The sequence below is a fragment of the Drosophila willistoni genome (assembly GCF_018902025.1).
Source record: "Drosophila willistoni isolate 14030-0811.24 chromosome XR unlocalized genomic scaffold, UCI_dwil_1.1 Seg143, whole genome shotgun sequence".
Classification (NCBI taxonomy): Eukaryota; Metazoa; Arthropoda; class Insecta; order Diptera; family Drosophilidae; genus Drosophila; species Drosophila willistoni.
Window position 1 is genome coordinate 5,496,674 of NW_025814056.1, and position 24,156 is coordinate 5,520,829.

The 24,156-nt window shown below is 36.1% G+C and overlaps 3 protein-coding genes across 3 annotated transcripts in view; all 3 read left to right on the forward strand.

Moving 5' to 3' along the window:
- Nucleotides 1–1,275: 1,275 nt before the first annotated feature.
- On the forward strand, nt 1,276–1,727 carry LOC26529969 (mitochondrial import inner membrane translocase subunit Tim13). Its single transcript, XM_015177845.3, has 2 exons — nt 1,276–1,360; nt 1,425–1,727. The coding sequence occupies exon 2, from the start codon at nt 1,426–1,428 to the stop codon at nt 1,699–1,701; it is 276 nt and encodes a 91-aa protein (XP_015033331.1). The 5' UTR covers nt 1,276–1,360; nt 1,425; the 3' UTR covers nt 1,702–1,727.
- Nucleotides 1,728–4,890: 3,163 nt separating this feature from the next.
- On the forward strand, nt 4,891–9,353 carry LOC6645474 (msx2-interacting protein). Its single transcript, XM_015177793.3, has 5 exons — nt 4,891–4,920; nt 4,987–5,370; nt 5,440–8,202; nt 8,251–8,571; nt 8,638–9,353. Exons 1-5 carry the CDS (start codon nt 4,911–4,913, stop codon nt 9,225–9,227), a joined length of 4,068 nt encoding a protein of 1,355 aa, XP_015033279.1. The 5' UTR covers nt 4,891–4,910; the 3' UTR covers nt 9,228–9,353.
- Nucleotides 9,354–10,875: 1,522 nt separating this feature from the next.
- LOC6645476 overlaps nt 10,876–24,156 on the forward strand; it is a 40,372-nt gene continuing 27,091 nt past the window's right edge. Inside the window, exons 1-2 of the mRNA XM_002068060.4 lie at nt 10,876–11,033; nt 23,576–24,089. Coding sequence (XP_002068096.2) covers nt 23,855–24,089 — 235 coding nt within the window. The 5' untranslated portion in view covers nt 10,876–11,033; nt 23,576–23,854. The remainder of the gene's footprint in view (nt 11,034–23,575; nt 24,090–24,156) is intronic.

A 24,156-nucleotide genomic window follows, 5' to 3' on the forward strand; every position in this document is an offset into this window, starting at 1 on the left:
TGACAATTAATTTATAGACAAGAAAGTTATTGAACTAATACTCAAATTTATACAGCAGAATCAGCGATATACTCACATATAATGTCAGAGGGACATATAGACATATTACACATGGCATTAGAAACTGCTCTCGAGTTGATCGATAAATATATGTTGATTAACCACAATCTGATCCATTATTTCCGATGGAACTATAATACTGTTTTTCCGGAGTTCGAGTCCTGACGTAGGTTAAATTTTTTTCTTTCGAGGAAGCAATACTGCTCAAGTACTACTGTATATATGTAAGTGTGCAGATATATGTATATGCACTTTATATGTTTAGAAATGTTCAAATATAGTTATAATATGTCCTTAACAGTAATAGAATCTGCCCTTTTAGTTATCGTTATCCCATTGAAATAATTGCAATTTGTAATGCTTACCAAAAAAGAAGCATTGGAGGAATTTGGAACAATATATTAACATACAGTTTACAAGTGCATATATATTAAATTTGGTGAATTTCTTCCCTTAAGATTTAAGGACCTTTGAGTTCGAACAGACGTAGGAATATTTTGATGACTTTAACATATGGAAAAGTGGGCAACTATGTCCCAAGATCCATTTTTTTATTTAGATGTGCTTTTGAACTCTTAGTTTAGTACCAGTTTAGTACTAATTTCTTCGCTATTTGTATTGCGAACAGTATTAACGTCAAAATATCAACAAAATGCTTAAGAAGACCATTGGAAATTTTGATCCAGAGGCTGTTCTAAAAAACACTCAGTGAAATGTAAGAGAAAAATTCCAGAAACAGATAATATAACCTATAACTTTTTCGTTATTATTAAAACTTTTGATGTAAAAGCTGCTAAAGCATTTTCTAACAATTTTGTCAGAAAAACCTTGTAAAAGACAGAATTTTATATAATGTTAAAGTTTTTATGGATTTCTAAAGGTTGTTCTAAAAGGGATCCCTCGTTTTTTCTCCCAAATACTTAACAAAATGTCCTTTAGAACTTGTTAAAGTCAACATACTTATTTTGCGAAAAAACCAGATTGAAACCAGATTGGTAAACGCCAAGGATATTTTCCGCTGAATATTTGGACATCTAACATTTTTGAGCCTGCAAAAAGGTTTATATATGTACCTTTTGAATATGTAAAGGTTCTACATATGTATGTACGTTTATATTGGGCGTGACTTTTGAAGAAAGTAGGCTGCTAAAGTTTTACTTTATGAAAATGAATTTTTTACTCATCGTAGATGGCCTTTGAATTTTATGTTAATTGATTTGTGAATTTAATTTCATAACTAACTAACAAGTACGTACACACGTTTAAGAAATCCATATAAGAAAATAAATTTATTTTTCAAGTAAGTATTTTTAAAAAAATATTTAATATTTATTTTAGAAGTTTTCCACGGTTTCTGCTTGTAGGATGGCTGACGTAAGCAATGAAGAGATAATGAGTCAAATGAAGCAGCAAATGGCTTTGGCCAATGCCCAGGGTCAGCTCTCCAAGATGACGGGAAAGTGCTTTAAGGCATGCATCGCCCAGCCGGGCACTTCGCTGAATGCATCGGAGCAACGTTGCATTTCCCAGTGTGTGGATCGTTTCATGGATGTTTGGGATCTGGTGGCACGCACTTATGGCAATCGCTTGCAGCGTGAGGAAGAACTGGAAAAGCCGTATGAAAAGACTGGAATGTTTTAATAAAGTTTTCTTATTTCAAATAGAAAGATTGCCCCTTACCTTACCTTACCTCAGCTCATCTAGCATTAGTCCAATCGAGCTTTTAGTGCAATGAAAAGATAAGCCAACTGATTAGTCACTGCAATGCAGTTACGCCCCCAAAATTTTTTAAGGGCGCTGATCGCATTTGACGCTGACGGCTTTGTCAAGCTTGATATGTGCAATTATACTGATCGTTATCGTGTTTGGAATGGTCTCGTTAGCTAACGGATGAACAAGTGCTTGGGGCAATTGAGCCAAAAACAAAACAGAAAAAAGAAAATGCACTTTGCCATCAAAACGAATGTGCGAATATGCAATTTGGCCAGGCTCCTCGAACATAACACTAAGAGGTGTAGTTTCGAGACCACTCTAATCCATTGCCACATTTTTCACAATATGCAAATTAATGCAAGTTTTTGCCATAATTTTAGCCAATTTCTATATATTTTGGATTGTTCCTTTATTGGTTAATTTAACAAAATTTCAATTGGAAAATTTCCGTTTAATTAAGAATATACCGGAGAGTATCTTACTGTCGACTTGGCCAAATGTTATTTCCAGTTTCAGGCCAAAAGAATAATTTTTTTTTTTTTTTTTTCAACAGAAAATCTAACGAAACATTGAAATAGATATCTCAAAGTATGCCTTATCTTTCTGCCTTTGGCCTAGTGGTTAAAACTCTTGTATAGGCAGACTATGAATACAAATTTGTGGGTTCGAATCGAGACTGGCAACCGAAATAAAATTTCTTTTTATTAATGATCTTGAATTATGTAAATGAATGTGGGAGATAGAAAGAGATAGAGTTTGTTTTCTCTTTACATTTCTCCCTCCCTTAACAACAATTTATACATTTTTTTGTAACTTTTGGAGAGTAAATAAAATGTCATTAGGATTGCACATGAGCTACAAGGAGAAATATAGGCATATAGTGATGAGAAGATAGGTATGTACATAGATGAAATGAAAATTCTAGAAAATTCCTTTCTAAATTCAATGTTAATTAGGTCAAATTATTTTTTAGTCCCTCCCCTTTGCTTAGTCATACCATTTAGTGACTAGCAAAAATTTCGGTGGGTTTTTTTTTCATATTTTTTGGACTGCTATCAGTGGACTAAAGCCAATGATGAAATGTTTACTGATGACCTCTGCAGTTGTTGCAAATAAAAATTCAAAAATAATAATAAAAAAAAAAAAAAAAAAATTATAATAATAATAATAAAAAAATTCAAAAGATAAAATGCGAATTCGTGGCCGAACTTATTGGCTCGAATACCAGAGGTAACAAAATCCAACATTGAATTTTTCCTCAACTAGGTACATTCGAAGCCACACAAGTTACGATAAGAGTACGAACTAAAATGCCTACATATGATGGAGGTCCGATCTGTCTAGGCAAGAACCCGGCGCACCCCCCCACACCTTCCTACACACATACATATATGTATACATATATAGGTTAAAAACAAAAGCTCTTGTGGCTCACTAAAAATAGAGAAGCAACACACACACAAACACAAACATAGAGGGAGAGAGACAGAGAGAGAGAGTAACAATTGCTGCTGCAACAACAACGTGGAGCAAGTGCGCCCTGGGTTTTGAGTAATCATTGCAAGAATACGATAAGTAGTGCGACAGCACCTTATCTGGAACAACTAATCGGACCAGGCAGCAGTTGTCCAACAAGCGAGATGATAGACAAAGGGTTGACTCTAACAAGTGGGGCGGGGGTAAACAGCAAGCGGGTGCCGCATTTTGGGGTTTGGCTACGTATCGAAAAGTAACGGTGAATATGTGTTTATTAGATAATTACATTATCAAGTCAAGGCATTGTCGTCATCAACAAGGTGAATTGTGATAAGTAACTAACAATCGTTGTCAACACGGGAGGCAAGATTACAACAGATTAAGAGATCTTTACATAATAATTCTGAAAATCGTTTGTTAAATATCTTTATTTAATTTTAACCATTTTCTCAATCTCTTTACTTCTTCATTCTCTACCTTAATTGTTTTAATTTTATATCTTTCGATTTCCTTTAAGACTGCTCTTTGGGTTTTTTGAATGATCTATAAGATTTGTCTTCTATATGTTCTGTTTATTCTCATTCCATATCGTTCATTGGCATAAGCGAAATGCATATGGGATATATTTGTTTGGACTTGGTTAAATTTGTTTCTAAAGAGTAAATCTCTTATCGGTCAAAAATTACGTATACGCACCATATGCCGGGCAAACTAATAACGTTTCGAATAATTATTATAATGATGTCAGAAATAAGGAAAATTTTAGCCGTATGTATATTTCAGATATTGGAACGTAGAAATACATAAAAATTAGAATATAAATATCAGAATGTTAACCATATTTATTAGTTCATTAATACAAATGAAATAAAAGAAACCTCTGCAATATGATGAATGAATAGAATTGTAGCTTCAATGAATTGTGATCTACCGTTAATAGGTTTTTGAAATTTTATATTTTATTTTATATTTTGTCATTAACAAATTTATGTACATACTTAATAAATATAAGTATTACCTATTATGGCACCAAAATGAACGATGGATTTATACTTTATTTCGATATTTTTTTTCCATTTTAACTGTTTATACTTATGCCTATAAATTACCGTGATTTAAATAAAATTTAAAATTATAGAACAGATACCTAACAAAATAGATTTATTTCGGATACTTCTGACTTCGTATCCTAGCCTTAAAAGTACTTAACTAAAGTTATTTGTCAATATTAAGCAATGTTTTTGTTTTACGTTTTTCTCACTTATCTAGAGATCTTGATTAGAATAACAAATAATGTTCTAATATTTGTAAACATACTAACACATACCATCTGGTATATTTATCTATATTCATTGTATTATCGATCCGTTTCGTTGTTAACTTATCTTTAACGTTTAAATGCAAACATGGGATGCCCGTGTTGAACATGAAGAGTACCATTTCCTTTATCTTAAATAATGATAAATTCCCCTGAATTTTTACAATTTGTTTAAAATAACTTTACTGTTGTTTTTTTTTTACCATGCTTCTCCACTTGAGTTATTTACTTAGGCCATGACAAAGAAGGGCTTTCAGTTAATTGATTGCAACCACAAAAAAGGGATGTATATAAAGAGGGGCTACAATTTTACATGAACCATTTAACCGAATGAGCCCTTAAAATGCAACTCGGTAAGTAAAATTCTGTAAATAATATTTGCATTTCACTTGTAATTTTGACTTTTTTGTTTTGCTTAGTTAATATTCTGTGGTTTGGTCTGTTGATCACTCCACAGGCACTTGCTTTGAATACCTGTGAAGGACAATCATTTGGCTATAAAATTACGAATCCAGAGAAACCAGAATCATATTTCTTATGTTTGGGATTTATGGGTCTAAAACTGGACCAGAACTGCAATGATGGTTTTCGGTTCAGTCAGCAGCTTCAAACTTGCGTAGACAAGGATAAGTCTACGAAAGAACCAACTGAAAACGTAACCCCAGAAAAACCGATTTTCTTTAATATCTTTGGTTACTTTTGGCCATCGTCACAGTCAACTGAAGTAAAAAAACCAGAAAACTCATCTGTTAAAGTAATATCTCAAAGTGCATTGCTATTAAATTCAGAACTTTCGGAGAATGGTAAGTCATCAGGGGATATAATCCCACAGGGCAACGAAAGCACTGTCAAGAATTTGTCTTTACTTTTAGAATCGGAACCATTAAATGATGATACAACGGAAGCTTCTGAAGAACAGGGGTCAACTTTATCTACAGATAACACATCTGATGACTTTAGTTACTTCTACAGTGGTGATGGACCAACTTCAGAAGAGCCATCGCTTTCCACTGTGACTGATTCGATTCAAGATACGTCAACGGAAAATGATGTCATAGTTTCAGACGAGCCAAGCTCTGAAGAACCTCTACCTGAAGACTCTTTCATTCAACTATCTCAAGATATTTTTGCAAACTCCAATGAACACTTTCAGGAAATTAACATTTCAAGCTCAGAAGAGCCATCTCAGGACACTTCGACTGAGGAAAATATTTCAAGTTCGGAGGAACCATCTTCGTCAGATGTTACTGAACCTTCCCAGGAACCAAGCTCTGAAGAACCCTTACCTGAAAACCCTTTTATTGAACTGTCGCAGGATATTTTAGAGAACTCTAATGAAGGGCCACCCCAGGAGACTTCGACTGAGGAAAATATTTCAAGTTCGGGGGAACCATCATCGTCAGATGTTACTGAAGCTTCCCAGGAACCAAGCTCTGAGGAACCCTTACCTGAAAACCCTTTCGTTGAACTGTCGCAGGAAATTTTCGAGAACTCTAATGAAGAGCCATCTCAGGAGTCTTCGACTGAGCAAAATATTTCAAGTTCGGAGGAACCATCGTCGTCAGATGTTACTGAACCTTCCCAGGAACCAAGCTCAGAGGAACTCTTACCTGAAAACCCTTTCGTTGGACTGTCGCAGGATATTTTCGAGAACTCTAATGAAGAGCCACCCCAGGAGACTTCGACTGGTGAAAATATTTCAAGTTCAGAGGAACCATCTTCTTCCGATGTGACTGAACCATCACAGGAACCCTTACCTGACAACGTTTTTATTCAATTGTCTCAGGATACTTTCGTCAACTATGACGAACCGTCTGAAAATACTTTTGATGAAGTTAACTTTTCAAGTTCTGAAGAGTCTTCTCAGGATACTTCTGAAAGGGGTCATGATATTTCATCTCTGGAACCATTGAAAAATTATCCAATATCTTCGCATTTTACGAAAGAATCTCCAATCTCTAAAGGGGAGAATTTAATTCTTAGCCCATTGCTAAGTGAGTTGTCGCCGACTAAGTCAATCGAAGAGGAGCATTCAAATTCAAAGAAACAATTGGGACTACATGTCATATCAGGACACGAAAAACTAACACTTTGCAGCTTCTTACCAGATGGAACATTCCTACGGGACTTAAGGTCATGCAACAAATTTTTCGTGTGTGCAAATAGTCGTATTTTTGCAGGACACTGTCCAGATGAGCTATATTTCGACATTGACAACAGGGTATGCAATTTCCCTAGTCTCGTTGAATGTAAAATCGATGAGAGGCACATTTCTCATCCCTTGAATAAGATTCTTTCGTTGGAAGCTAGCTCCATTGCTGAGAGAGATGCCAATGAAGATGTCACTTCCAATGAAAAGGCATCGTTGCCAAGTGAACTAATATCAGAAGTATTACTAAACACTTCGAACTCTGAACCAGTGTCTGCACCCAATGAAGAATCATCCGCAGAAGTCAATATACCTAAAGAATTTGAATCTTCTTCGGTTTCTCCATCAGAAACGTATCCTACTACTGAAGAACCTTCTTTAGATAATACTTCCACAGAGGAATCCATTCCAAGCCCTGAAGAACCTGCTCCTGAAAAACCATCCACTCCCCTTCCCCAAGAACCATCATCTCGTCCTCCAAAAGAACCATCTCCTGAAGGAAAGCCTACCTCTGCTCCCGAAGAGCCACCAACCCCTCCATCAAAAGAACCATCTCCGGGGGGCAAACCCACACGACCTCCAAAAGAGCCATCTCCTGAAGGGCAGTCTACACCTGCACCGGAAAAGCCATTATCCCCACCTCCTAAAGAACCAGCTCCTGAAGGAAAACCTACCCCTGCTCCCGAAGAGCCTCCAAAAGAACCATCCCCCGAAGGAAAACCTACCCCTGCTCCCGAAGAGTCATCAACCCCACCTCCAAAAGAACCATCTCCGGGGGGTAAACCCACACGACCTCCAAAAGAGCCATCTCCTGAAGGGCAGTCTACACCTGCACCAGAAAAGCCATTATCCCCACCTCCTAAAGAACCAGCTCCTGAAGGAAAACCTACCCCTGCTCCCGAAGAGCCTCCAAAAGAACCATCCCCCGAAGGAAAACCTACCCCTGCTCCCGAAGAGTCATCAACCCCACCTCCAAAAGAACCATCTCCGGGGGGTAAACCCACACGACCTCCAAAAGAACCATCTCCTGAAGGGCAGTCTACACCTGCACCAGAAAAGCCATCATCACCACCTCCTAAAGAACCAGCTCCTGAAGGAAAACCTACCCATGCTCCCGAAGAGTCATCAACCCCACCTCCAAAAGAACCATCTCCGGGGGGTAAACCCACACGACCTCCAAAAGAGCCATCTCCTGAAGGGCAGTCTACACCTGCACCGGAAAAGCCATTATCCCCACCTCCTAAAGAACCAGCTCCTGAAGGAAAACCTACCCCTGCTCCCGAAGAGCCTCCAAAAGAACCATCCCCCGAAGGAAAACCTACCCCTGCTCCCGAAGAGTCATCAACCCCACCTCCAAAAAAACCATCTCCGGGGGGTAAACCCACACGACCTCCAAAGGAGCCATCTCCAGGAAGAAAGACTACTCCATTTCCAAAAGATCAGCCTTACGAAAAACCATCTACTCCTGCCTCCGAAGAACTACCACGTAAGTCTTCCGCAACGATTATGAAATTCTTCTAAAACATTTTTCTAGGTACCGATTGCACACTCTTACAAAACGGAGTCTTCCTTCGAGATCCTCAGTTATGTGGCAAATATTACGTCTGCATCAATGGCAAAGCCATTCCTCAACACTGTCGAAACGGACTCTATTTTGATATAAAGAAGAAAGTTTGCAATTTTCCTAGTTTAGTTGATTGCTCTAATGGCATCGAAGAGGCCGAAACAGATGCACATGTTTTGAAGATTAAGAAAGGATCGATAACACTAGAATCTTCTCCTAAAAAACCAACTCGTGTAGAATCATTGTCGTCTTTTGCTGTTGCTGAGGAGATTGGATCGTCGTCCCAAGAAGGTATTATCTCTGAACAAATTAAACCCTCTGCCACAATTTAAAAACTCTTGAGCAACATTTTTCTAGGCACCGATTGTACCTACCTAGAAAACGGAATCTTCCTACGAGATCCTCAGCTGTGTGGCAAATTTTACGTATGCAGCAATGGAAAAGCCATTCCTCAACATTGTCCAGATTTCCTGCATTTTGACTTAAAGAAAAATGTTTGCAATCACCCAAGTCTAGTTGATTGCTCGAATGACAATGCAAGATCCAAAGTACCTGACTGTGGCGACTTGCCAAACGGTGCTCATATCAGGGACGATCAATCGTGTAGTAAAATTTATATATGCGCCAATGGTGTGCCCATAGCACGACAATGTCCCCATGGTCTTAATTTTGATATAATCCAGGGCTATTGCAATATACCCAGTCTAGTGAATTGCTCCATTAAAAACTCAATAGAGGCAAATTCCCTTCAAACTGAACGCGATCTACCCGACTGCAGTGGCAAAGAGGATGGTACCAGCATACGGGACTCAAAGATGTGCAATAAGTACTTTATATGCCGCAATGGACAGCCAAAAATACATTATTGTACCTCTGGCAATTGGTTTGACATCGATCGTCAGATCTGCGCCAATAAACGGAGTGTAGAGTGCAATATTGAAATGTAAATAATCTGAAATGCTTTGGTTAGCTAAAAAACGAAAATTGTGCGGCTTAACGGGATAGCAAATGTTAACTTATAAGTGGCGTATAAGAATTAAATACAATTTAGTAAGTCTTTACTAATTAATCGATATATTCGCTATAATTATATAGGTAGGTATATATGAATTATATATAACATTATGACTCGGTTCCCATTCTCATCAATAATCTCTGTGTATCTCCGTATCTTACTCTACCGGAAACACTCTACAGCATCAAAAAAAAAAAAAAAAAATGAAAAAGAAATGCAGAAAAGGACATAATGAAAGTTGATTTTGTCACAAAGTACTACAAATACTCTGTAATGTCCTCTGTGACAATTCAATTTAATATTCAAATGCAAAGTTGTTAGTTTCAGGTTGGAGGACATATATTTTATACGATATTTTTGTGTTTTTTTTTAATTTTTAATGCATCAATATGTATATACCCTCTCTCTATGCTAGAGTATAAAACGTGAGTTGTGCCATTTAAATTTAATTACAAGATAAACGCATGTTTCTGAAGTCGCTTAAGCTTGAGTGCGCTTCCAAGAATAGCTAGAATGAAGATGAAAAGATGAAGAAGGATGAATCAGTGCGTTTTGCCATTTTGCGTGGGCTGCCTTTAAAGTTAACAACACCATGCTACGCTTTGGTCCTTTGCCTTCGTCCTTTACGTGGGGGTCTAATTAAGTTGTCCGATGGCAATGACAGTGCAATAAAGGTGGCGCTGCGACAAATTACAGAGCCAACTTGGCGTTTAGAACTGGCTGATGAAATCGATTTCAAGTGACAAACGTCACAAAGCAAGTTTCATATTACATTTGCCCATCTGATAAAATTGCAAAGCAAGCAAACAGCCACCCTAACATCTTTAAACGAACTGTAGCTTGAATTTTCTCTCATGTTCGGTTTTGTTTCATTTTGTAAACTTGGGTTGCAGGGCGCCAAATTTTTGATTACAGTAAACTCTGACTACACAGAATCTTTGGTCCTGCATAGAGACGAGGTGAGAGAAAGAGAGAGAGAGCGTAATATAGGGGTTGTTTGTTTGCTAGTTTTGTGATTTGCCACCACCATCACCCGCAGTTACGTCTCTCTGGCTACACCGGCATCAGCAGTCCCAAGGCAGGCGGCAACTTTGTCTCTCTCTCTCTCTCTCTTTATTTTAATATTTGTTTTATCTAAAAATGTGCAGAATCTACTAACTAATACTAACTATTATTTAATTTGTTTTTTAATTTGTCAAGTTTCTGGGTTTTTTAAGTATGTACATATTTAAAACACAAATTGATAGTATTTGGTGGTTGTAGTAAGTGTGTGAGTGGGTGGTGTGAGGTGAAGGTGAGTCCTAGCGTGGTCTCGCTTCAACTTCCTCGTCAATCGATGATTTAACAGAGAGAGCCTAGGACTGCCAACTTGATGGAAAATGTGAATGTTTGCCAAAGTGTTTGCCCGCCGTTAGCTGAAGCTAGTTAAAGCTAACCATCAGCGAGTGCAAGTCGCAGTCGCAAGTGAAACGTTGAGACGGTAACGTTACAGAACGCGTCGTCGTCCACAATGTGAAAATTAACAAGAAGAAGGAAAAAAAATTTATATATATGTATATACATATATAAAATATCAATTGGAATTTTTTTGTGTGTTTCCCCATTGTGTGTTTGTGTGTTAGTGAGCAAGTTGCCAAACATTTCAGAAACTGAAACTGCATGCAAATTGATTGAAATGACAAAAGTTGAATGACAACTTGGTGTATGCCATTTTGTTTGGTGTATGGAAATTGATAGTGTGAGTAAAAATTATGGACAAAAGATATCAAACAATAAGCAACAACAGGAGGATGCCATTTTGGTAAATTGGGTTTGTGATGGGTTATTTAGAAATTAGCAAAAGGAACGAAAAGATTTACACTGAAGCTAAACCGCCCTTTGGTTAGAATAAATCTGAAATAAAAGTAAAGGTAAAAAAGTAACGAGTGCAGGGCATCATGATCATCATCTTCATCGTCATCATCATCGTCATCATCATCATCATCATCATCATCATCATCATCACTATGGAGCAGCAAGTGCGTTTCGTTTCGTTGCGTTGCGTTGGCGGTTGTCAGGGGTTGATGAGATCCATGAAAAGAGGGTTGATTTTCGAGGGAATTCCGACCCGGCATATCGCCGTATATATGTGTGTGTGTGTGTGTGGATGTGTTGTAATGGTTAATCTCATTCATCAGAGAGCCCGAATTTGAGTTTTACACACATTTTTACGCCTGCGAGTACGAGTATGCGAGTACTACGAGCGAGTAGTTAGTAAACCAGTAAGCTAGCTCTCTCTCCCACACTCTCTCTCTCTCTCTCTATCCTGCGCTCTCTCTATCTCGCTTTACGTTTGGTTTGTTCGTAAGAAGAGAGACTTTGGGGCGCTGTTAATGTTGTTGTCCTGCTTGCACAATTACGTTTAGGCGTAGTGGTCGATTTTAAAAGTCCTTCACGTACATACATACATACATACATACATACATATTGCGAGTGTGTAAAAGTAGTGTCAAACCACTGTATATACCTACATACATACATACATATATGTAAATACATACATACATACATCCGTTTGTATATATGTATGTATGTATGCTATATGTATTTAGGTTTCCATTATACATACATCATACACACTCACACACACTCATATGGATGTGGCCTCACCGTAGCCAGGGTCAGGAAATGTGTAATGGAGAGGCATTCTGTTGCGTCCTGTCTCCTTTTTAGTTTTCCATTCTTCTTACATTTTTTTTTCTTTTTCATTTATGGTTTTTTGGTTTTTGCTCTTTAGTTAGGTAGGCATTGAGTCAGGCAGGCAGATAGAGTCTTTCAATTATTAGTGGCCAAGAGATGGAGCCTTCTTTAGAAAATGCTTTGCGGCAATGTTTTTAAGCTTTCGACAGGTGATTTATTTGTGAACCAAACTCTATTAGTTTCAGTTGGACACGCCATCTCGAGAACGTATTAATCATTGACCTGACCTCGACCCTTTTCTTTTTTTTTTTTTGCTTTTATACGTTTCCAGTGATTTTACTTGAAGCCTCTAAGCCCAGGAACTTGATATGTTGTTGTATGTTTTGGGTCTGTGTGTGGTTGTCGATGTGGCCTCCCGCACACAAAATGAGTAAAGCTGCCAACTGCTAAACATAAAAATAAATAAATAAATTTGATTGCTATTGCGGTTTTTGCGTATCCCAGTATCCCAGAGTCTGGGCTTAGTGTCCTCGCTATTAATCTGTCACAAAGATTTACCCAAAGGCAAATCGAGGGCGGTTTTGATTTTGTTGTTCTGTTTTCGTCTTTTGGTTTTCTTTTCGCTTTCTTCATCAGCTAGCAGCATCATTATGTTCTTGGGATTGTCTCTTGGCTGTCAACACTCGATGCGTAGCCTTGTCAGCGAACCAGGCAACCAATCAGCCAGCCTATCGCAAGTTGAATCTCATGATTTGGCACTTTGCTTAATACGCCGAAAATGGGGCAAGTAGCCGAGCCAATGTCGAAAAGTAGCAGATGAAGCGAATGATGATAAAGGGGTATATTGGCGGAAAGTTGATGTTTGTTGTGTGTATGTGTGTGTGTGTGTGTGTGTGTATGTGTGCTGAAAAGGTTGTTAATCAAATATTGACAGCAATTCACAAATAAATCAGAAATGGTAAAATTCAAATTGTGTATATGTACATCTATCCCTTTACTTGATTTTCAAACAACATCTACCTTAAATCAATTTATTTTTACACGTCTCTTTAACCAAGTTGCAGAGTTTTCTTTGCAATTCGGTTTAAGGAAAAATTTAAAATTTCACAATAAGCAAATCATGCGCCAAAAAATATTTTATATATTTTATATTTCACCTAATTGCATTTTTTGTCTGCATAAATTATATATTTCAAATATTTAAAGAACTCTTTGTAAGTCCTTATCAAATATTTTACCGATGGATCACTGGTCTTAGCATACATACATATTTATAAAGACATTTAATAACAAAAGGATAATGTTTTTTTTTTTTTTGTAGAGACTACCATAAGATAATCAAATATTGTCTCTAATTAATTTTGTTTCCAAATTTCAATTAACTCGAATCAAGTAGACATTCTGATTAAATGAAACAAATACATTTGGTATTCATTATTCATACGAACTTCTTTAGCTGTATGTATTCATTTTAAGTACCTACTTTTTATACCCTTGCAAAAAGGGTATATTAATTTTGGTCAAAAGTGTGCAACGCATAGAAGGAAGCATCTCCGACCATATAAAGTATATATATTATTGATCAGCACGACGAGACGAGTTCAAATATCCGTCCGTCCGTTTGGATCAACGCAAACTCCTCCTAGACCGTAAGAGCTATAGAGAAATTTTGCGTGTAGGCTTGTATATACTGCAGGCGTTGTATATCTCGGATTCAGCCGGATCGGACCACTATATCATATAGCTCCCATACAAATCGCAAAGTCACGAACAGTCACTTTACTCAATAACTTCGTTATTTTCTGAGCTATTGTCGTAAAATTTAATATTGGTGATTTAATTACACATATAAACGACTATGCCAAATTTGATCGGGTAACTATATCATATAGCTCCCATAGGAACGATCTTTCGAAAACAGTGACTTTTGTCAACTCGTTACTTTTGACGCGATTACTTTCAAATTAAACATTCGTTAGTTTAATATATCTGTTAATGACTGTTCCAAATTTGATAAGGATCGGGTAACTATATCATATAGCTCCTATAGGAACGATTGGTGGAAAACAGTGACTTTGATCAATATCTTCGTTATTTCCTATGCTAAGATTGTAGGCCGTTCTTTCGGAAACATTAGCCTTTTTAGCTTAAACTTTTTTCCACTTTGAGGGCTATAGGTAAGGAAAGAGTTACCAAAAATGTTGCAAGGGTATACAAACTTTGACGCGGTAGAAGTTAGCCCCGGCCCTCTGGTTTAAATATGGTTTGTTTTAAACAAATTAAACAAATTTTCCGTAAACTTGAATTTACAATATAGTCAAGTCTCGATAATTCTTCGATTAATTTTTTCATTCCAACGAAGTTTTTGTCAAGGGACCAGCAGTTTCTTACAAAATAAGATTTAGCGGGGTACGAATTCTCGAAACTCGACTGTATTTTGCAAGTACCTTTAAATAAATGTCTAAACTTTCTAAACCTCATACAAATTTTATCTTAGAATACACCTAGACCCCGCTTTGCGTCGTTTCGTTTTGCGTTTTTTCGAAGTTGCGTCGCTGCTTTATTAGTACTAATTTTCGCTGTGCGTCGTAAAATTCTCGTTGTTGCGTTGTTTTGAGTACGAGTGTTTAACTTTTTTTTTCTAAATCAGCCATTGTGGCAACGCCAATATCAACTTTTACCAACATTGCCTTTGAATTTTTGTCAGTTTTACGTTTTTCAACATTGACATCTAGCTTACCTACTTCTGTTTATAATTGCGTCTTGCTATCAAAACTCGGGGAAGGTTTAGTAGAAATGTTCGTAGAACAGTGTTTATCCTCGAAACAAATTTCAAAAGCGATGGGCTTGATTGACGAAGCAATGGAGAATTTTTATGGTATCCCAAACATCAACTGCTACCAAGAAATTTATTTAAATTTACAAACCAAACTCTGGACAAATTTTTGGTGAACGAAGCCACTAAAAACTCATAAAAATAAAATAATTGAATAGGTTATTTTGATTTAATGGAAGCAGTTTTTTTAATGAATGAATGCAATAATATTTTTGTTTTTAAATGTTTACTTTGTTTAATTTTTCTTTCTAGAAATTAGTATTTTCATAGCCCGGGAACCTATCTTTGATCTTTCCATGGTTGCCTATAGAAAATCTTAATTCACTTTGCGTCGTTTCAGTTTGCGTCGTGTTTTTTTGGAACGTATCCCCAACGCAAAGCGAGGTCTAGGTGTACTCAATATTTTGCTGTAAAATTGTAAATGTCATTTAAGTTAAGTCGAGGTATAAAATATAGTAGAGTCAATCTTAATAGCCCATCTTCCATGGGCTACTCCAGGGAATTTTATTGTATGCACATCTTTTATTTAAAATTTTTACATATTGGCAAGAAAGATTGTGTTTATATCATGAAAGGATCAAAGGAAGCAGTTTAGACACTCAGTAATTTGAATAATTTTTACATTGTTCGGCTAGGAGTCGAATAAATCCTATTCCAATAAATCCTCATACTTAATATAATGGCTTAATCTAAAATTACTTAATCAAAAAACTTTGATTTTTTGATCAGACCCTCCCCCAAAGTCCTTTTTAGATCCGTCCATGGTTTATATACATATAGTATAATAATATATATTTTTGGCGTTGTGTAAAAGATACTTGAGTTTCTGTCAATTTGTAATAGACAAACAGACAGACAGACTTCTCTGTCTGTCTGTAGGATGTAAGTGAAATACAATTTCTTTGGCCACGCAATTTCAATGTTTAACACATTTTGAGAAAACTATTTCATTTTCAATAGAATGTTACCTCAACGTCAAGCGTGAGAGTGGACAAAAAGAAAAGGAATAAACCAGCAGAAAATTACTTAAAAATGGACTTGTACATTCACACACATACCTACATATACATACATATGCCTGTGTGTGTATGTACATCTACACAGACACACTTTGAGGGTGTAACACAAACAGTGGCCAAAACAATGCGGCTTTTTAGCTTGCTTGAAAAATTACTCATTCACTCATACAAATGCAAGTACACACATAGATTCACATACACACACACACACACAGACACACAGATATACATATACTTGGACTTGCATGCGTCGCGTAGGTGGCTGTTGGCAGTTCCGTTCAGCAGACAAATGGACATGCCTAGTGCAGACATAAGACAGACTGACGGCAGGTTGAGGAGTGCAGGCAGACAGAGACTCACCCACTCAGACCCACACAAAAACACACATACAGGCGTACATACAAAAATCCATTTGCATTCACCGACGGGGTTGAAGTGTTGCCAACATAAAACACTTTGCCGTTATAGCGTAATTTCTTTTGTTATATCGGTCCGACAGTTAATACACCCGACATCAGTCTATGTATATGACTGTATCAGGGAATCTAGGTGTGTATGTGTATGTGTGTGTGTGTGTGTGTGTGGGGAAAAGGTGTCGACAACAACAACAAGAGCTACCAGCAAAGTGACCGAAATACAATTGCAATTTGCTTCTCCTTTCTTTGTAGTTAGTTGATGTGTATCTAAGTTTTTGCCTCATTACACGCAGTACATAAATTTCGCATAAATATAAAACTATATACTTTCAAGCCATAATTTATAGACAATATATGTATACATATGTATGTAAATAGAGTCTCTCATATTCTATACCCATGAAAATTGATTGAATGTGAATTAAAGCTGAAATAGTCTCGATTAACGACTCGAACAAATTGATTTTACCCATTTAATGCTATGATTTTAGATAAAGGAAATTGTATGTCATTCTATATAATTACCATAGATATTAGCCGAATATTGTCTATCATAAATTCACTTTAGTAAACAGTAAGCCAGTCTCTGATGTAAGAATTAGATCTTGTCATTGTGATGTCCTTCCATTAGCCAGGCCAAAAAGACAGGAGCCAGAGGAGTAAGGACCAACAGAAAGTGGCAAAGCAAAAGGCAAAAGCAAACTAAATATTAGTTTGTCCAACAAAAGGCACACACAAATACATATACAATACTCTCACACAAACACACACACACACACACACACACACGCACATGCACAGAGGCATACAAAGCTAACTGAAATCCATACGAATGTAACTGCAAAGCGATGGCAGGCGATGAAACCCCACAGGGCCATTAATTGTATGCCGCCTAATTTTTTATACTCAGTTTTATGTTGTGTTCTGTTGTGTTGTGCTCTGCTGTGTTTTGTTGTGCGAGTATTTTACCATACAGTTACATTTACACTCATCTGCGAGGGCTTCTGTAATAGTTTTGCTCGCAAAATACTAGTAATTCTGAACATTTAACTATTTATAAAGATAAACCAAGATTCGAAAATGAGAGAGAAGGATTTCTCAAGATTTTCAAGCTTACTAAGAAAATACTTTTATTTTAAATGAATGAGTGCAAGTAAAGTGAGTTGGCATTAATATCAGCTAGCTAGCTAGCATTTTTGTTTGATATTTGACTTTAGCAATTAATATATTATTATATTTTGGTTCAGCAAAGATCTCAGTAATAGATATAAAACTAAAGGATTTGTAGTTGATAGACATTACAATCCAATAAATTTGATGAACTCTGGATTTTAGCATTGAGGGCGAAAAGGTTTTAAGAGCTTTATGGCTTAAGATTTTCGTCCTCGATGCATTTACTAAATAACGATCTTAGCTGCCCATTGGGCTAACAACTTTTTGATTGACTCTCTCTCTCTCTATCTTTCTCTTTCTCTCTCTATTATGCTACGCACTTATATACCCATTCCCTTGGTTTATGTTATTGTTGTTACTGTTAGTTTTGTTACTATGGTCGACTAAAGCGGCTTTTGTTGCGTTGTTGCTGCTGTTATTGTTGTTGTTGTTGCTTTTCGGGGCGGACCTTCATTTTTCCGTTGTTATTCTTGTTGCTGTTGCTGTTGATATGCCTCTAGTGCTTGTAATTTATGCGGCTTCTCCGCACTACCACCGAATCCATGCTACATGAATGAAATGCGAAAAGCACTAGCAAAACTCTCTCTCACACTCACACACACACACAGACTCACATGCACATGAACAAAAAATAGAATAAGGACTAAAAGTTTTATGTTTCTCCACTCTATTTTTCTCTTTGAACAATTTTCAATTTGTTAAATTAGTCGGCAATTAAATCATAAAAATTAAACACAAAAGAGCAAGAAAACAAGGAAAACATTTTCCAATGTCCTTTTGAAAGCGATTTTCTAAATTGGTCCGGAAAGTTTTTTTGGTTGCCATGACAAAGATTGTACGTCCGTACAATAACACAAAATAACAACTATAGCAATACATACATACATATTCATGTGTATACCTACATATGTGAATGTTTGTATGTAGTTGTGATAGCAAATCCCGAACAATTTGGTTAAAAATTCATAAAAGTTGAACTGTTGCTGTAAAATTGCTAAAATTGCCGCAAAGGGGATTCTAATTTTTTATGATTGTAGACAGAGGCGGATCCAGAAGGAGATTTGGAGGAAGGAAACTTTGAATACAATGTTTGTATTTTCAGCATGAGTCATTTTTTCTTCTTCTGCAAATCCTTTAAGGGAAAGAAAACACTTTCTAAGTTGCGCCCCTTGTTGCATCTGCCTCTGATTGTTGGTGCATATGTTAATGTATGTTTGTAGTATATACGAATGAATAGGGACTATCAAATTTCATTGTGCTAAGCTGTCATAAGAATACAAATCCACATATAAGGCTAAATTGTGTTTCTTTAAGAATTTCAATATAAATATTATATGCTATTTAAAATTATGAACCTCAAGGAAACTTAAATGTTTTTATTTTAGACTAAAATACGATTAAAGATCATTTTAAAACCTTAACTGATGAATCAAAAGATTTGTATGAAACTCCTGATTTCTATGTCCTCATTTCTACTTCTGTGTCCTCTCAAAATAGGTCGGAAAGACCTTGTCAAAAAATTTACGTATACATATAGTAAACAAAAACAGTCATTGACGAGCGTTTGAAGTTTATATAAAATAGCTATGTATATGCATCTTTTATCAAGATTAGATCAATTAGATTTTAGCTAATATTTCTAATAGCTAGACTCACCAAATTCGTGTTGATTCGTGTAGTGTCACGCCTTCTTTCGTGTGAAGTTTTTGAACAAAAGTGTTTGTTTGCACACTAATACGTTTTAGCAATTATATACATATCTAAATACAGATAATACTAATCGAAATTAAAATAGATAAGTTATACATGAAAACTTTTTGTACAGAGAACAGCAAAAGGAAAACATCATGTCGGGGGTCATTCAAATGTACGTATGAATGAGATAGCATAATGAAAAATATTAAACTGTACTAAATATAGTATGTATACACATGTATCTCGCTTTACACGAAACTCGTTTAATACGGAATCTTAATACACGGTTTAAAAATTTAAAAACTTAATAAATTTATATTTACTTTTTATAAAAAATCGAGCAAACTTTTACTTTTGCTCAATTGTAACACTTTATGCTTATAATGTATTAAATGTCATTCTGTCTGAATACTTTTTTAATTTACTTTCTTCAACCAAAACAAAAATATGATGTACATAAATAGTCTTGTAAATGACGTTGAATCTGACATCGCAAAACTATATAGTTCGGCTCTAAAGTCTCTAAAAGAAAGTCGTTTAATCTATTAGACAATAGAAGCGGATACTCAGTTCCGCATCCCTCAATGATTTTCTATTCCCCATCAAAAAAATCAAGCACTTTAATTATTATCCCTGTAAAACCAAGTCTTGAATAAAGAATGCAAACCAGAAAAATTAAATAACTTGTGCTAGGAGGAAACCTAGGCAACCATTTGTTAGCAGGAGATGTAAATATAGATCTTGGCCTCAAATTTCAACGAAAAGTAAAACTTTAATTAAAACATTATGAAAGAGGACAATACCAATTAAAATAGCAACAAAAACTTTTTTGTTTCTAAATAAGGAAGACTAATTGATAGCGAACTGTATAAAGCTATATCTTGAGTTCAACAAATGTCTTCAACAGTTTATTTATAATACGTTTCGCTTTACGCAGTTTTTCCATAGAAACAATTTGGTTTCGACTTTATTACACATTATTTGTTTGTATTATTTTGAGCATAAATATTTAAAATTTACGGATTTACTATGATGGAGCAGGCAATTCATAGTTGACAATGCGAAAAACCTCGAATTTCGGTCTTTAAAATTGTCATTCCCTAAGATAAATACATTAAAAACTAAAGTCTTAGGGATGAACAAAGGCCAATTAATGGTAGACGAGGTCTTAAAACATTAAATAGGGATTCCATGGAGAAGGAAAACAAAAAAATGTGAACTGATTTTATTTACCAAACTGTTGGGTATACAAATCAAGTCATCCGATGTTGTTTGGCTCTTATTTTTTTTCTAAATGAAAAACTTTGATTCTGTTTTTTGATAATAATACCTTTACAATTAATTGTGTTAAGCCGAGAAGATGAAATCGGACAAATGGGCGCCGTTACAATTGATTGGCGTATGCCAATATGGCATTTTCCATCACTTCGGCGAGAGTTTCGGGCGATAAATTCTCGCATTCGTGTAGAATATTTTCCTTGAGGGCTTCCAAGGTCTCAGGCTTGTTGATGTAAACACGGGACTTCAAAAAACCGCATAAGAAGAAGTCCGGGACCGTTAAATCGGGCGATCCGGAGGGCCAGTGCAAATCGCCAAAACGCGAAATTAAGCGACCCGGAAACGCGTCCTTCACAATTATTCCGCGTTCTTGGGGAGTGTATCGCTCCATGGCTTATTCACTTGTATTCTGTATCTGTCTAGTCCACAAATGTCAAAACAGATTTGACATTGGCGGCCATTTGCAAAAATGAGAGCATCTTCTAATAGGGTGATTTCTTTTGCGCCACCTTGTATATGTGAAATGTTAGAATCTAGGAGGCGACAATAGTTCTTAAAAATACTTTTTCTAATGACCCACGTTTTCGGGGCTGTAAATTGCTTATACTTACTTTATGTTCGTTGTTATATTCTCAAATGGTTTTTTGTTTGGTTTTAAGCAATACTTGACATATAATTCTTTATAATTCAATTTTGTTTTGTGTTTCTGTTTTGTTTTGTATCTTTCTTCAGTGCATCTGATTTGGTGAAGACATTTCAGATGAACACGATGTTTAATCTTAAAAAACATCTTTACATATACATTATCCAAGGTGCGAATTTCTAAATATTAATATTTAACAAAAATATCTACATTTTCCGACGCATCTTATCAAGAAAATGTTTGATTGATATAATTTTGGTATTAAAAATGTCAAATAAAGTGACTGAAAAGATCAGTTCCCTATCTATTACAGTTGTCTCAAAGATATGACAATGAATTTTTGATTACAAGCACATTGCCATGAAGAAAAAGTAAAAACCAAAAGTCTGCTCAATATATTATAGTATACATAGCTTGATCGTGATATGGGTTACATTAAAAATGTGAAATGCATTATGTATTCCTTCAGACTTTAACGTTTATTGCTTGGCCATTACATTTTTTTTTTTGTTCGATACTTTTATTGAGTCATAGTCTTGAATATAAAGAGTTAGTAAAAGGGTGAAAATAAATTTTTGATATATCCATGATGTGTGTATTTGGCTTGACTTGAAATAAATTTTAGCCAATACCCTAAAATTGAGCACATAAAACTATACAACGGCTGATCCCCTTTTTGTTCGTTGCACATTGTGTAAATCATGACAAAAACAAAAACAAACAAAAAAAGTTGAGAAAAGAAAAGAAAAGAGGACACAAAGTGAAAAACTATAATGCGATTTAATTAAACAGGAAATTGGAACACAAACCCAGCTAAATTCGAGCTGTGCAAAATAAAACACAATAAATATATATGAGTGTATGGATTTGTATGTGTGTGTGTGTGTGTGTGTGTGTCTGAGAATGTGTGTGTGTGTGTGTGATATATGTTGAAGTTTTTGCTGCTTCGGGCTTTCTCATTATTATTGTGCCTTTATGTGGGACACGAACGGAAGCGAGAGAGAGAGAGAGAGAGAGAGGCACACACACACACAGAGAGAGAGAGAGAAAAAGAGAGTGGAAAATGAATAAGGGAAACCGGGTAATGAAGGTACAGTTCAGTTCTCTTTTTCTAACATTCTCTCTCTTTCACTCTCTGTCGCTTTCTCTCTTGCTGGCTTCGTTCCGTAACTGCTGCCGCTGATTTCTAATGTGATAAACTTGGTGAGTACAAAGGCGCCGCAATTGCTACTGCACCACCCCCCAACCTAGCAAACATCACCCACTCACCACCCACCACACACCACCCACCAACAACCGAAACCCCCCGATATTAAACCCTGGACCAGCAGCTGCACCCAGTCAGTATGAGCTTTTGGATTGGCCACCGTCTGGCCGTTTGCAGTTGATGCTCATTATTTTTTCACACGCACCTACCCCAACAGAACCTTCTACTTCTCCGTCTCCCCCGTCTCCGTTCCTTCTCATCTTCGTTACCTCCCCTTATATGGGCAATGTATGCATGGACTGCGCTTCAATGATAAACTGTTTCAAGCGGCGTATACGTAATATTTCTTTTTGCATAACATACTCGTACTTTTAAATTCACCCACATCCAAGCCATACCGCCACGTCCCTTGAGTCCTACCCCGCACACACACACACATCGTCCTTTTTCCGTGGACGTTGGTTAAATTTATGCATTGATTTCCCGATTTATGTGATATTTTCTCTGGCATAAATATGAAAAGACACATGAATGCGAGAAAGGTGAAAGGTTAGGATTCATTTTATATATGTGAGACAGTTGAATAACAAAGCTGATAAAGTTAAATTAAAATCAAGATGAATTAGTTGGTTTGAACTTACAACTAGTTTGGTCTAATAAACAGATTAAGAGTTCAAAAATAATGCGGCAATCGTTTTGAATACTGCAAATCGATAAAAGCTAAAAATAATCGTTTTCAACGATGGACCCAACTATTAGCCACACTCAATTACGACTCTGTGTAGGTATCATAGAAAGAATCAATTAATTAATTTGCCATTTGTTGTATTAGTTATTAAGAGATTGTAGTGCTCTCATGTTTAACTTAAAAGGTATTATATTAAAATTTTTGGTTTCTACTTTTGGAAATTTGCTGAAAAATACTTTATATTTGAGTTTAAGTTTTCGAAGTAGATAAGGAATATACATATATACAAATATATTGTATATACATTATAGAAATTTTGCTGACTTGGCAATTATTTCATATTGTATACAAACGAATATATATATATAGGAATTCACGAATTCTCATAAACATTTAAGATGATCGGGCGTTAAGAATGCTTCGCACTTGGAGCGGATTTACATTCACACCATATCTTGTTTTGTATACTTGAAATAATAGATAGAAAACGATTAACAAAAAACAAATAAAAATAATTCATTTAGGTTGTTCATACTTTTGTTATTGCCTTGTCATCATTGTTTGATTTCTTTCTCTTTTTTCTCCAATATATACGACTAATTAAACTCCATATCCTAATTTTTTTTCTCTCTTGCTTTTTCTGCAGAGTCAACTTTGGGAAAAATGTAGATGAAAATCCTTAAATGAAAGCTCTTCTAATTGCCGAACAATGACAACAACAGCAATAGCAACAAATCTCCATACGACAACAAATAAGCAAACGAACCAAACTGAGCGAACAAAAGCAAAATCATCATCAGCAACAGAAACAGAAACAACAAGCAAAAACTTTTTGGCTAAAAGCAGCAGCGAAAATCGCTGCAAAAATTGAGTCACAGCATCATCAGCGACAGCAGCAGCAGCAGCAGCAGCAGCAGCTGAGGAGATGCTGTTGATGATGACGCCCACATCATGTGGGCCAGGTCCGCCACCAAAACGAAAAAAAGATGCCACCACTACCAGTAACAGCAGTAGCGGGAGTGGGGCCGGGAACGGAAATGGGAACAGAAGCAAAAGCAAATCCAACCCCATATCGGGCATTCCCAAATGGCTTCTAATGCTGCTCATCATGCTTTTTGCCATGGCCCAGAGTCAAGTGGCAGGCGAGAAGAGCAAACATTGTAAGTACAAAAATGATATGAAACTTTTGCCTACACATTAACAAAAATATTTCAAAATTACACTGTC

Excerpts from the sequence above, each read along its gene's own strand:
- LOC26529969 (XM_015177845.3), top strand. The coding sequence starts at position 1,426 with ATGGCTGACGTAAGCAATGAAGAGATAATGAGTCAAATGAAGCAGCAA.
- LOC6645474 (XM_015177793.3), top strand. Across the intron at positions 8,203-8,250 it reads TGCCTCCGAAGAACTACCAC|GTACCGATTGCACACTCTTA; the intron begins GTAAGTCTTCCG and ends ACATTTTTCTAG. Across the intron at positions 8,572-8,637 it reads TGGATCGTCGTCCCAAGAAG|GCACCGATTGTACCTACCTA; the intron begins GTATTATCTCTG and ends ACATTTTTCTAG.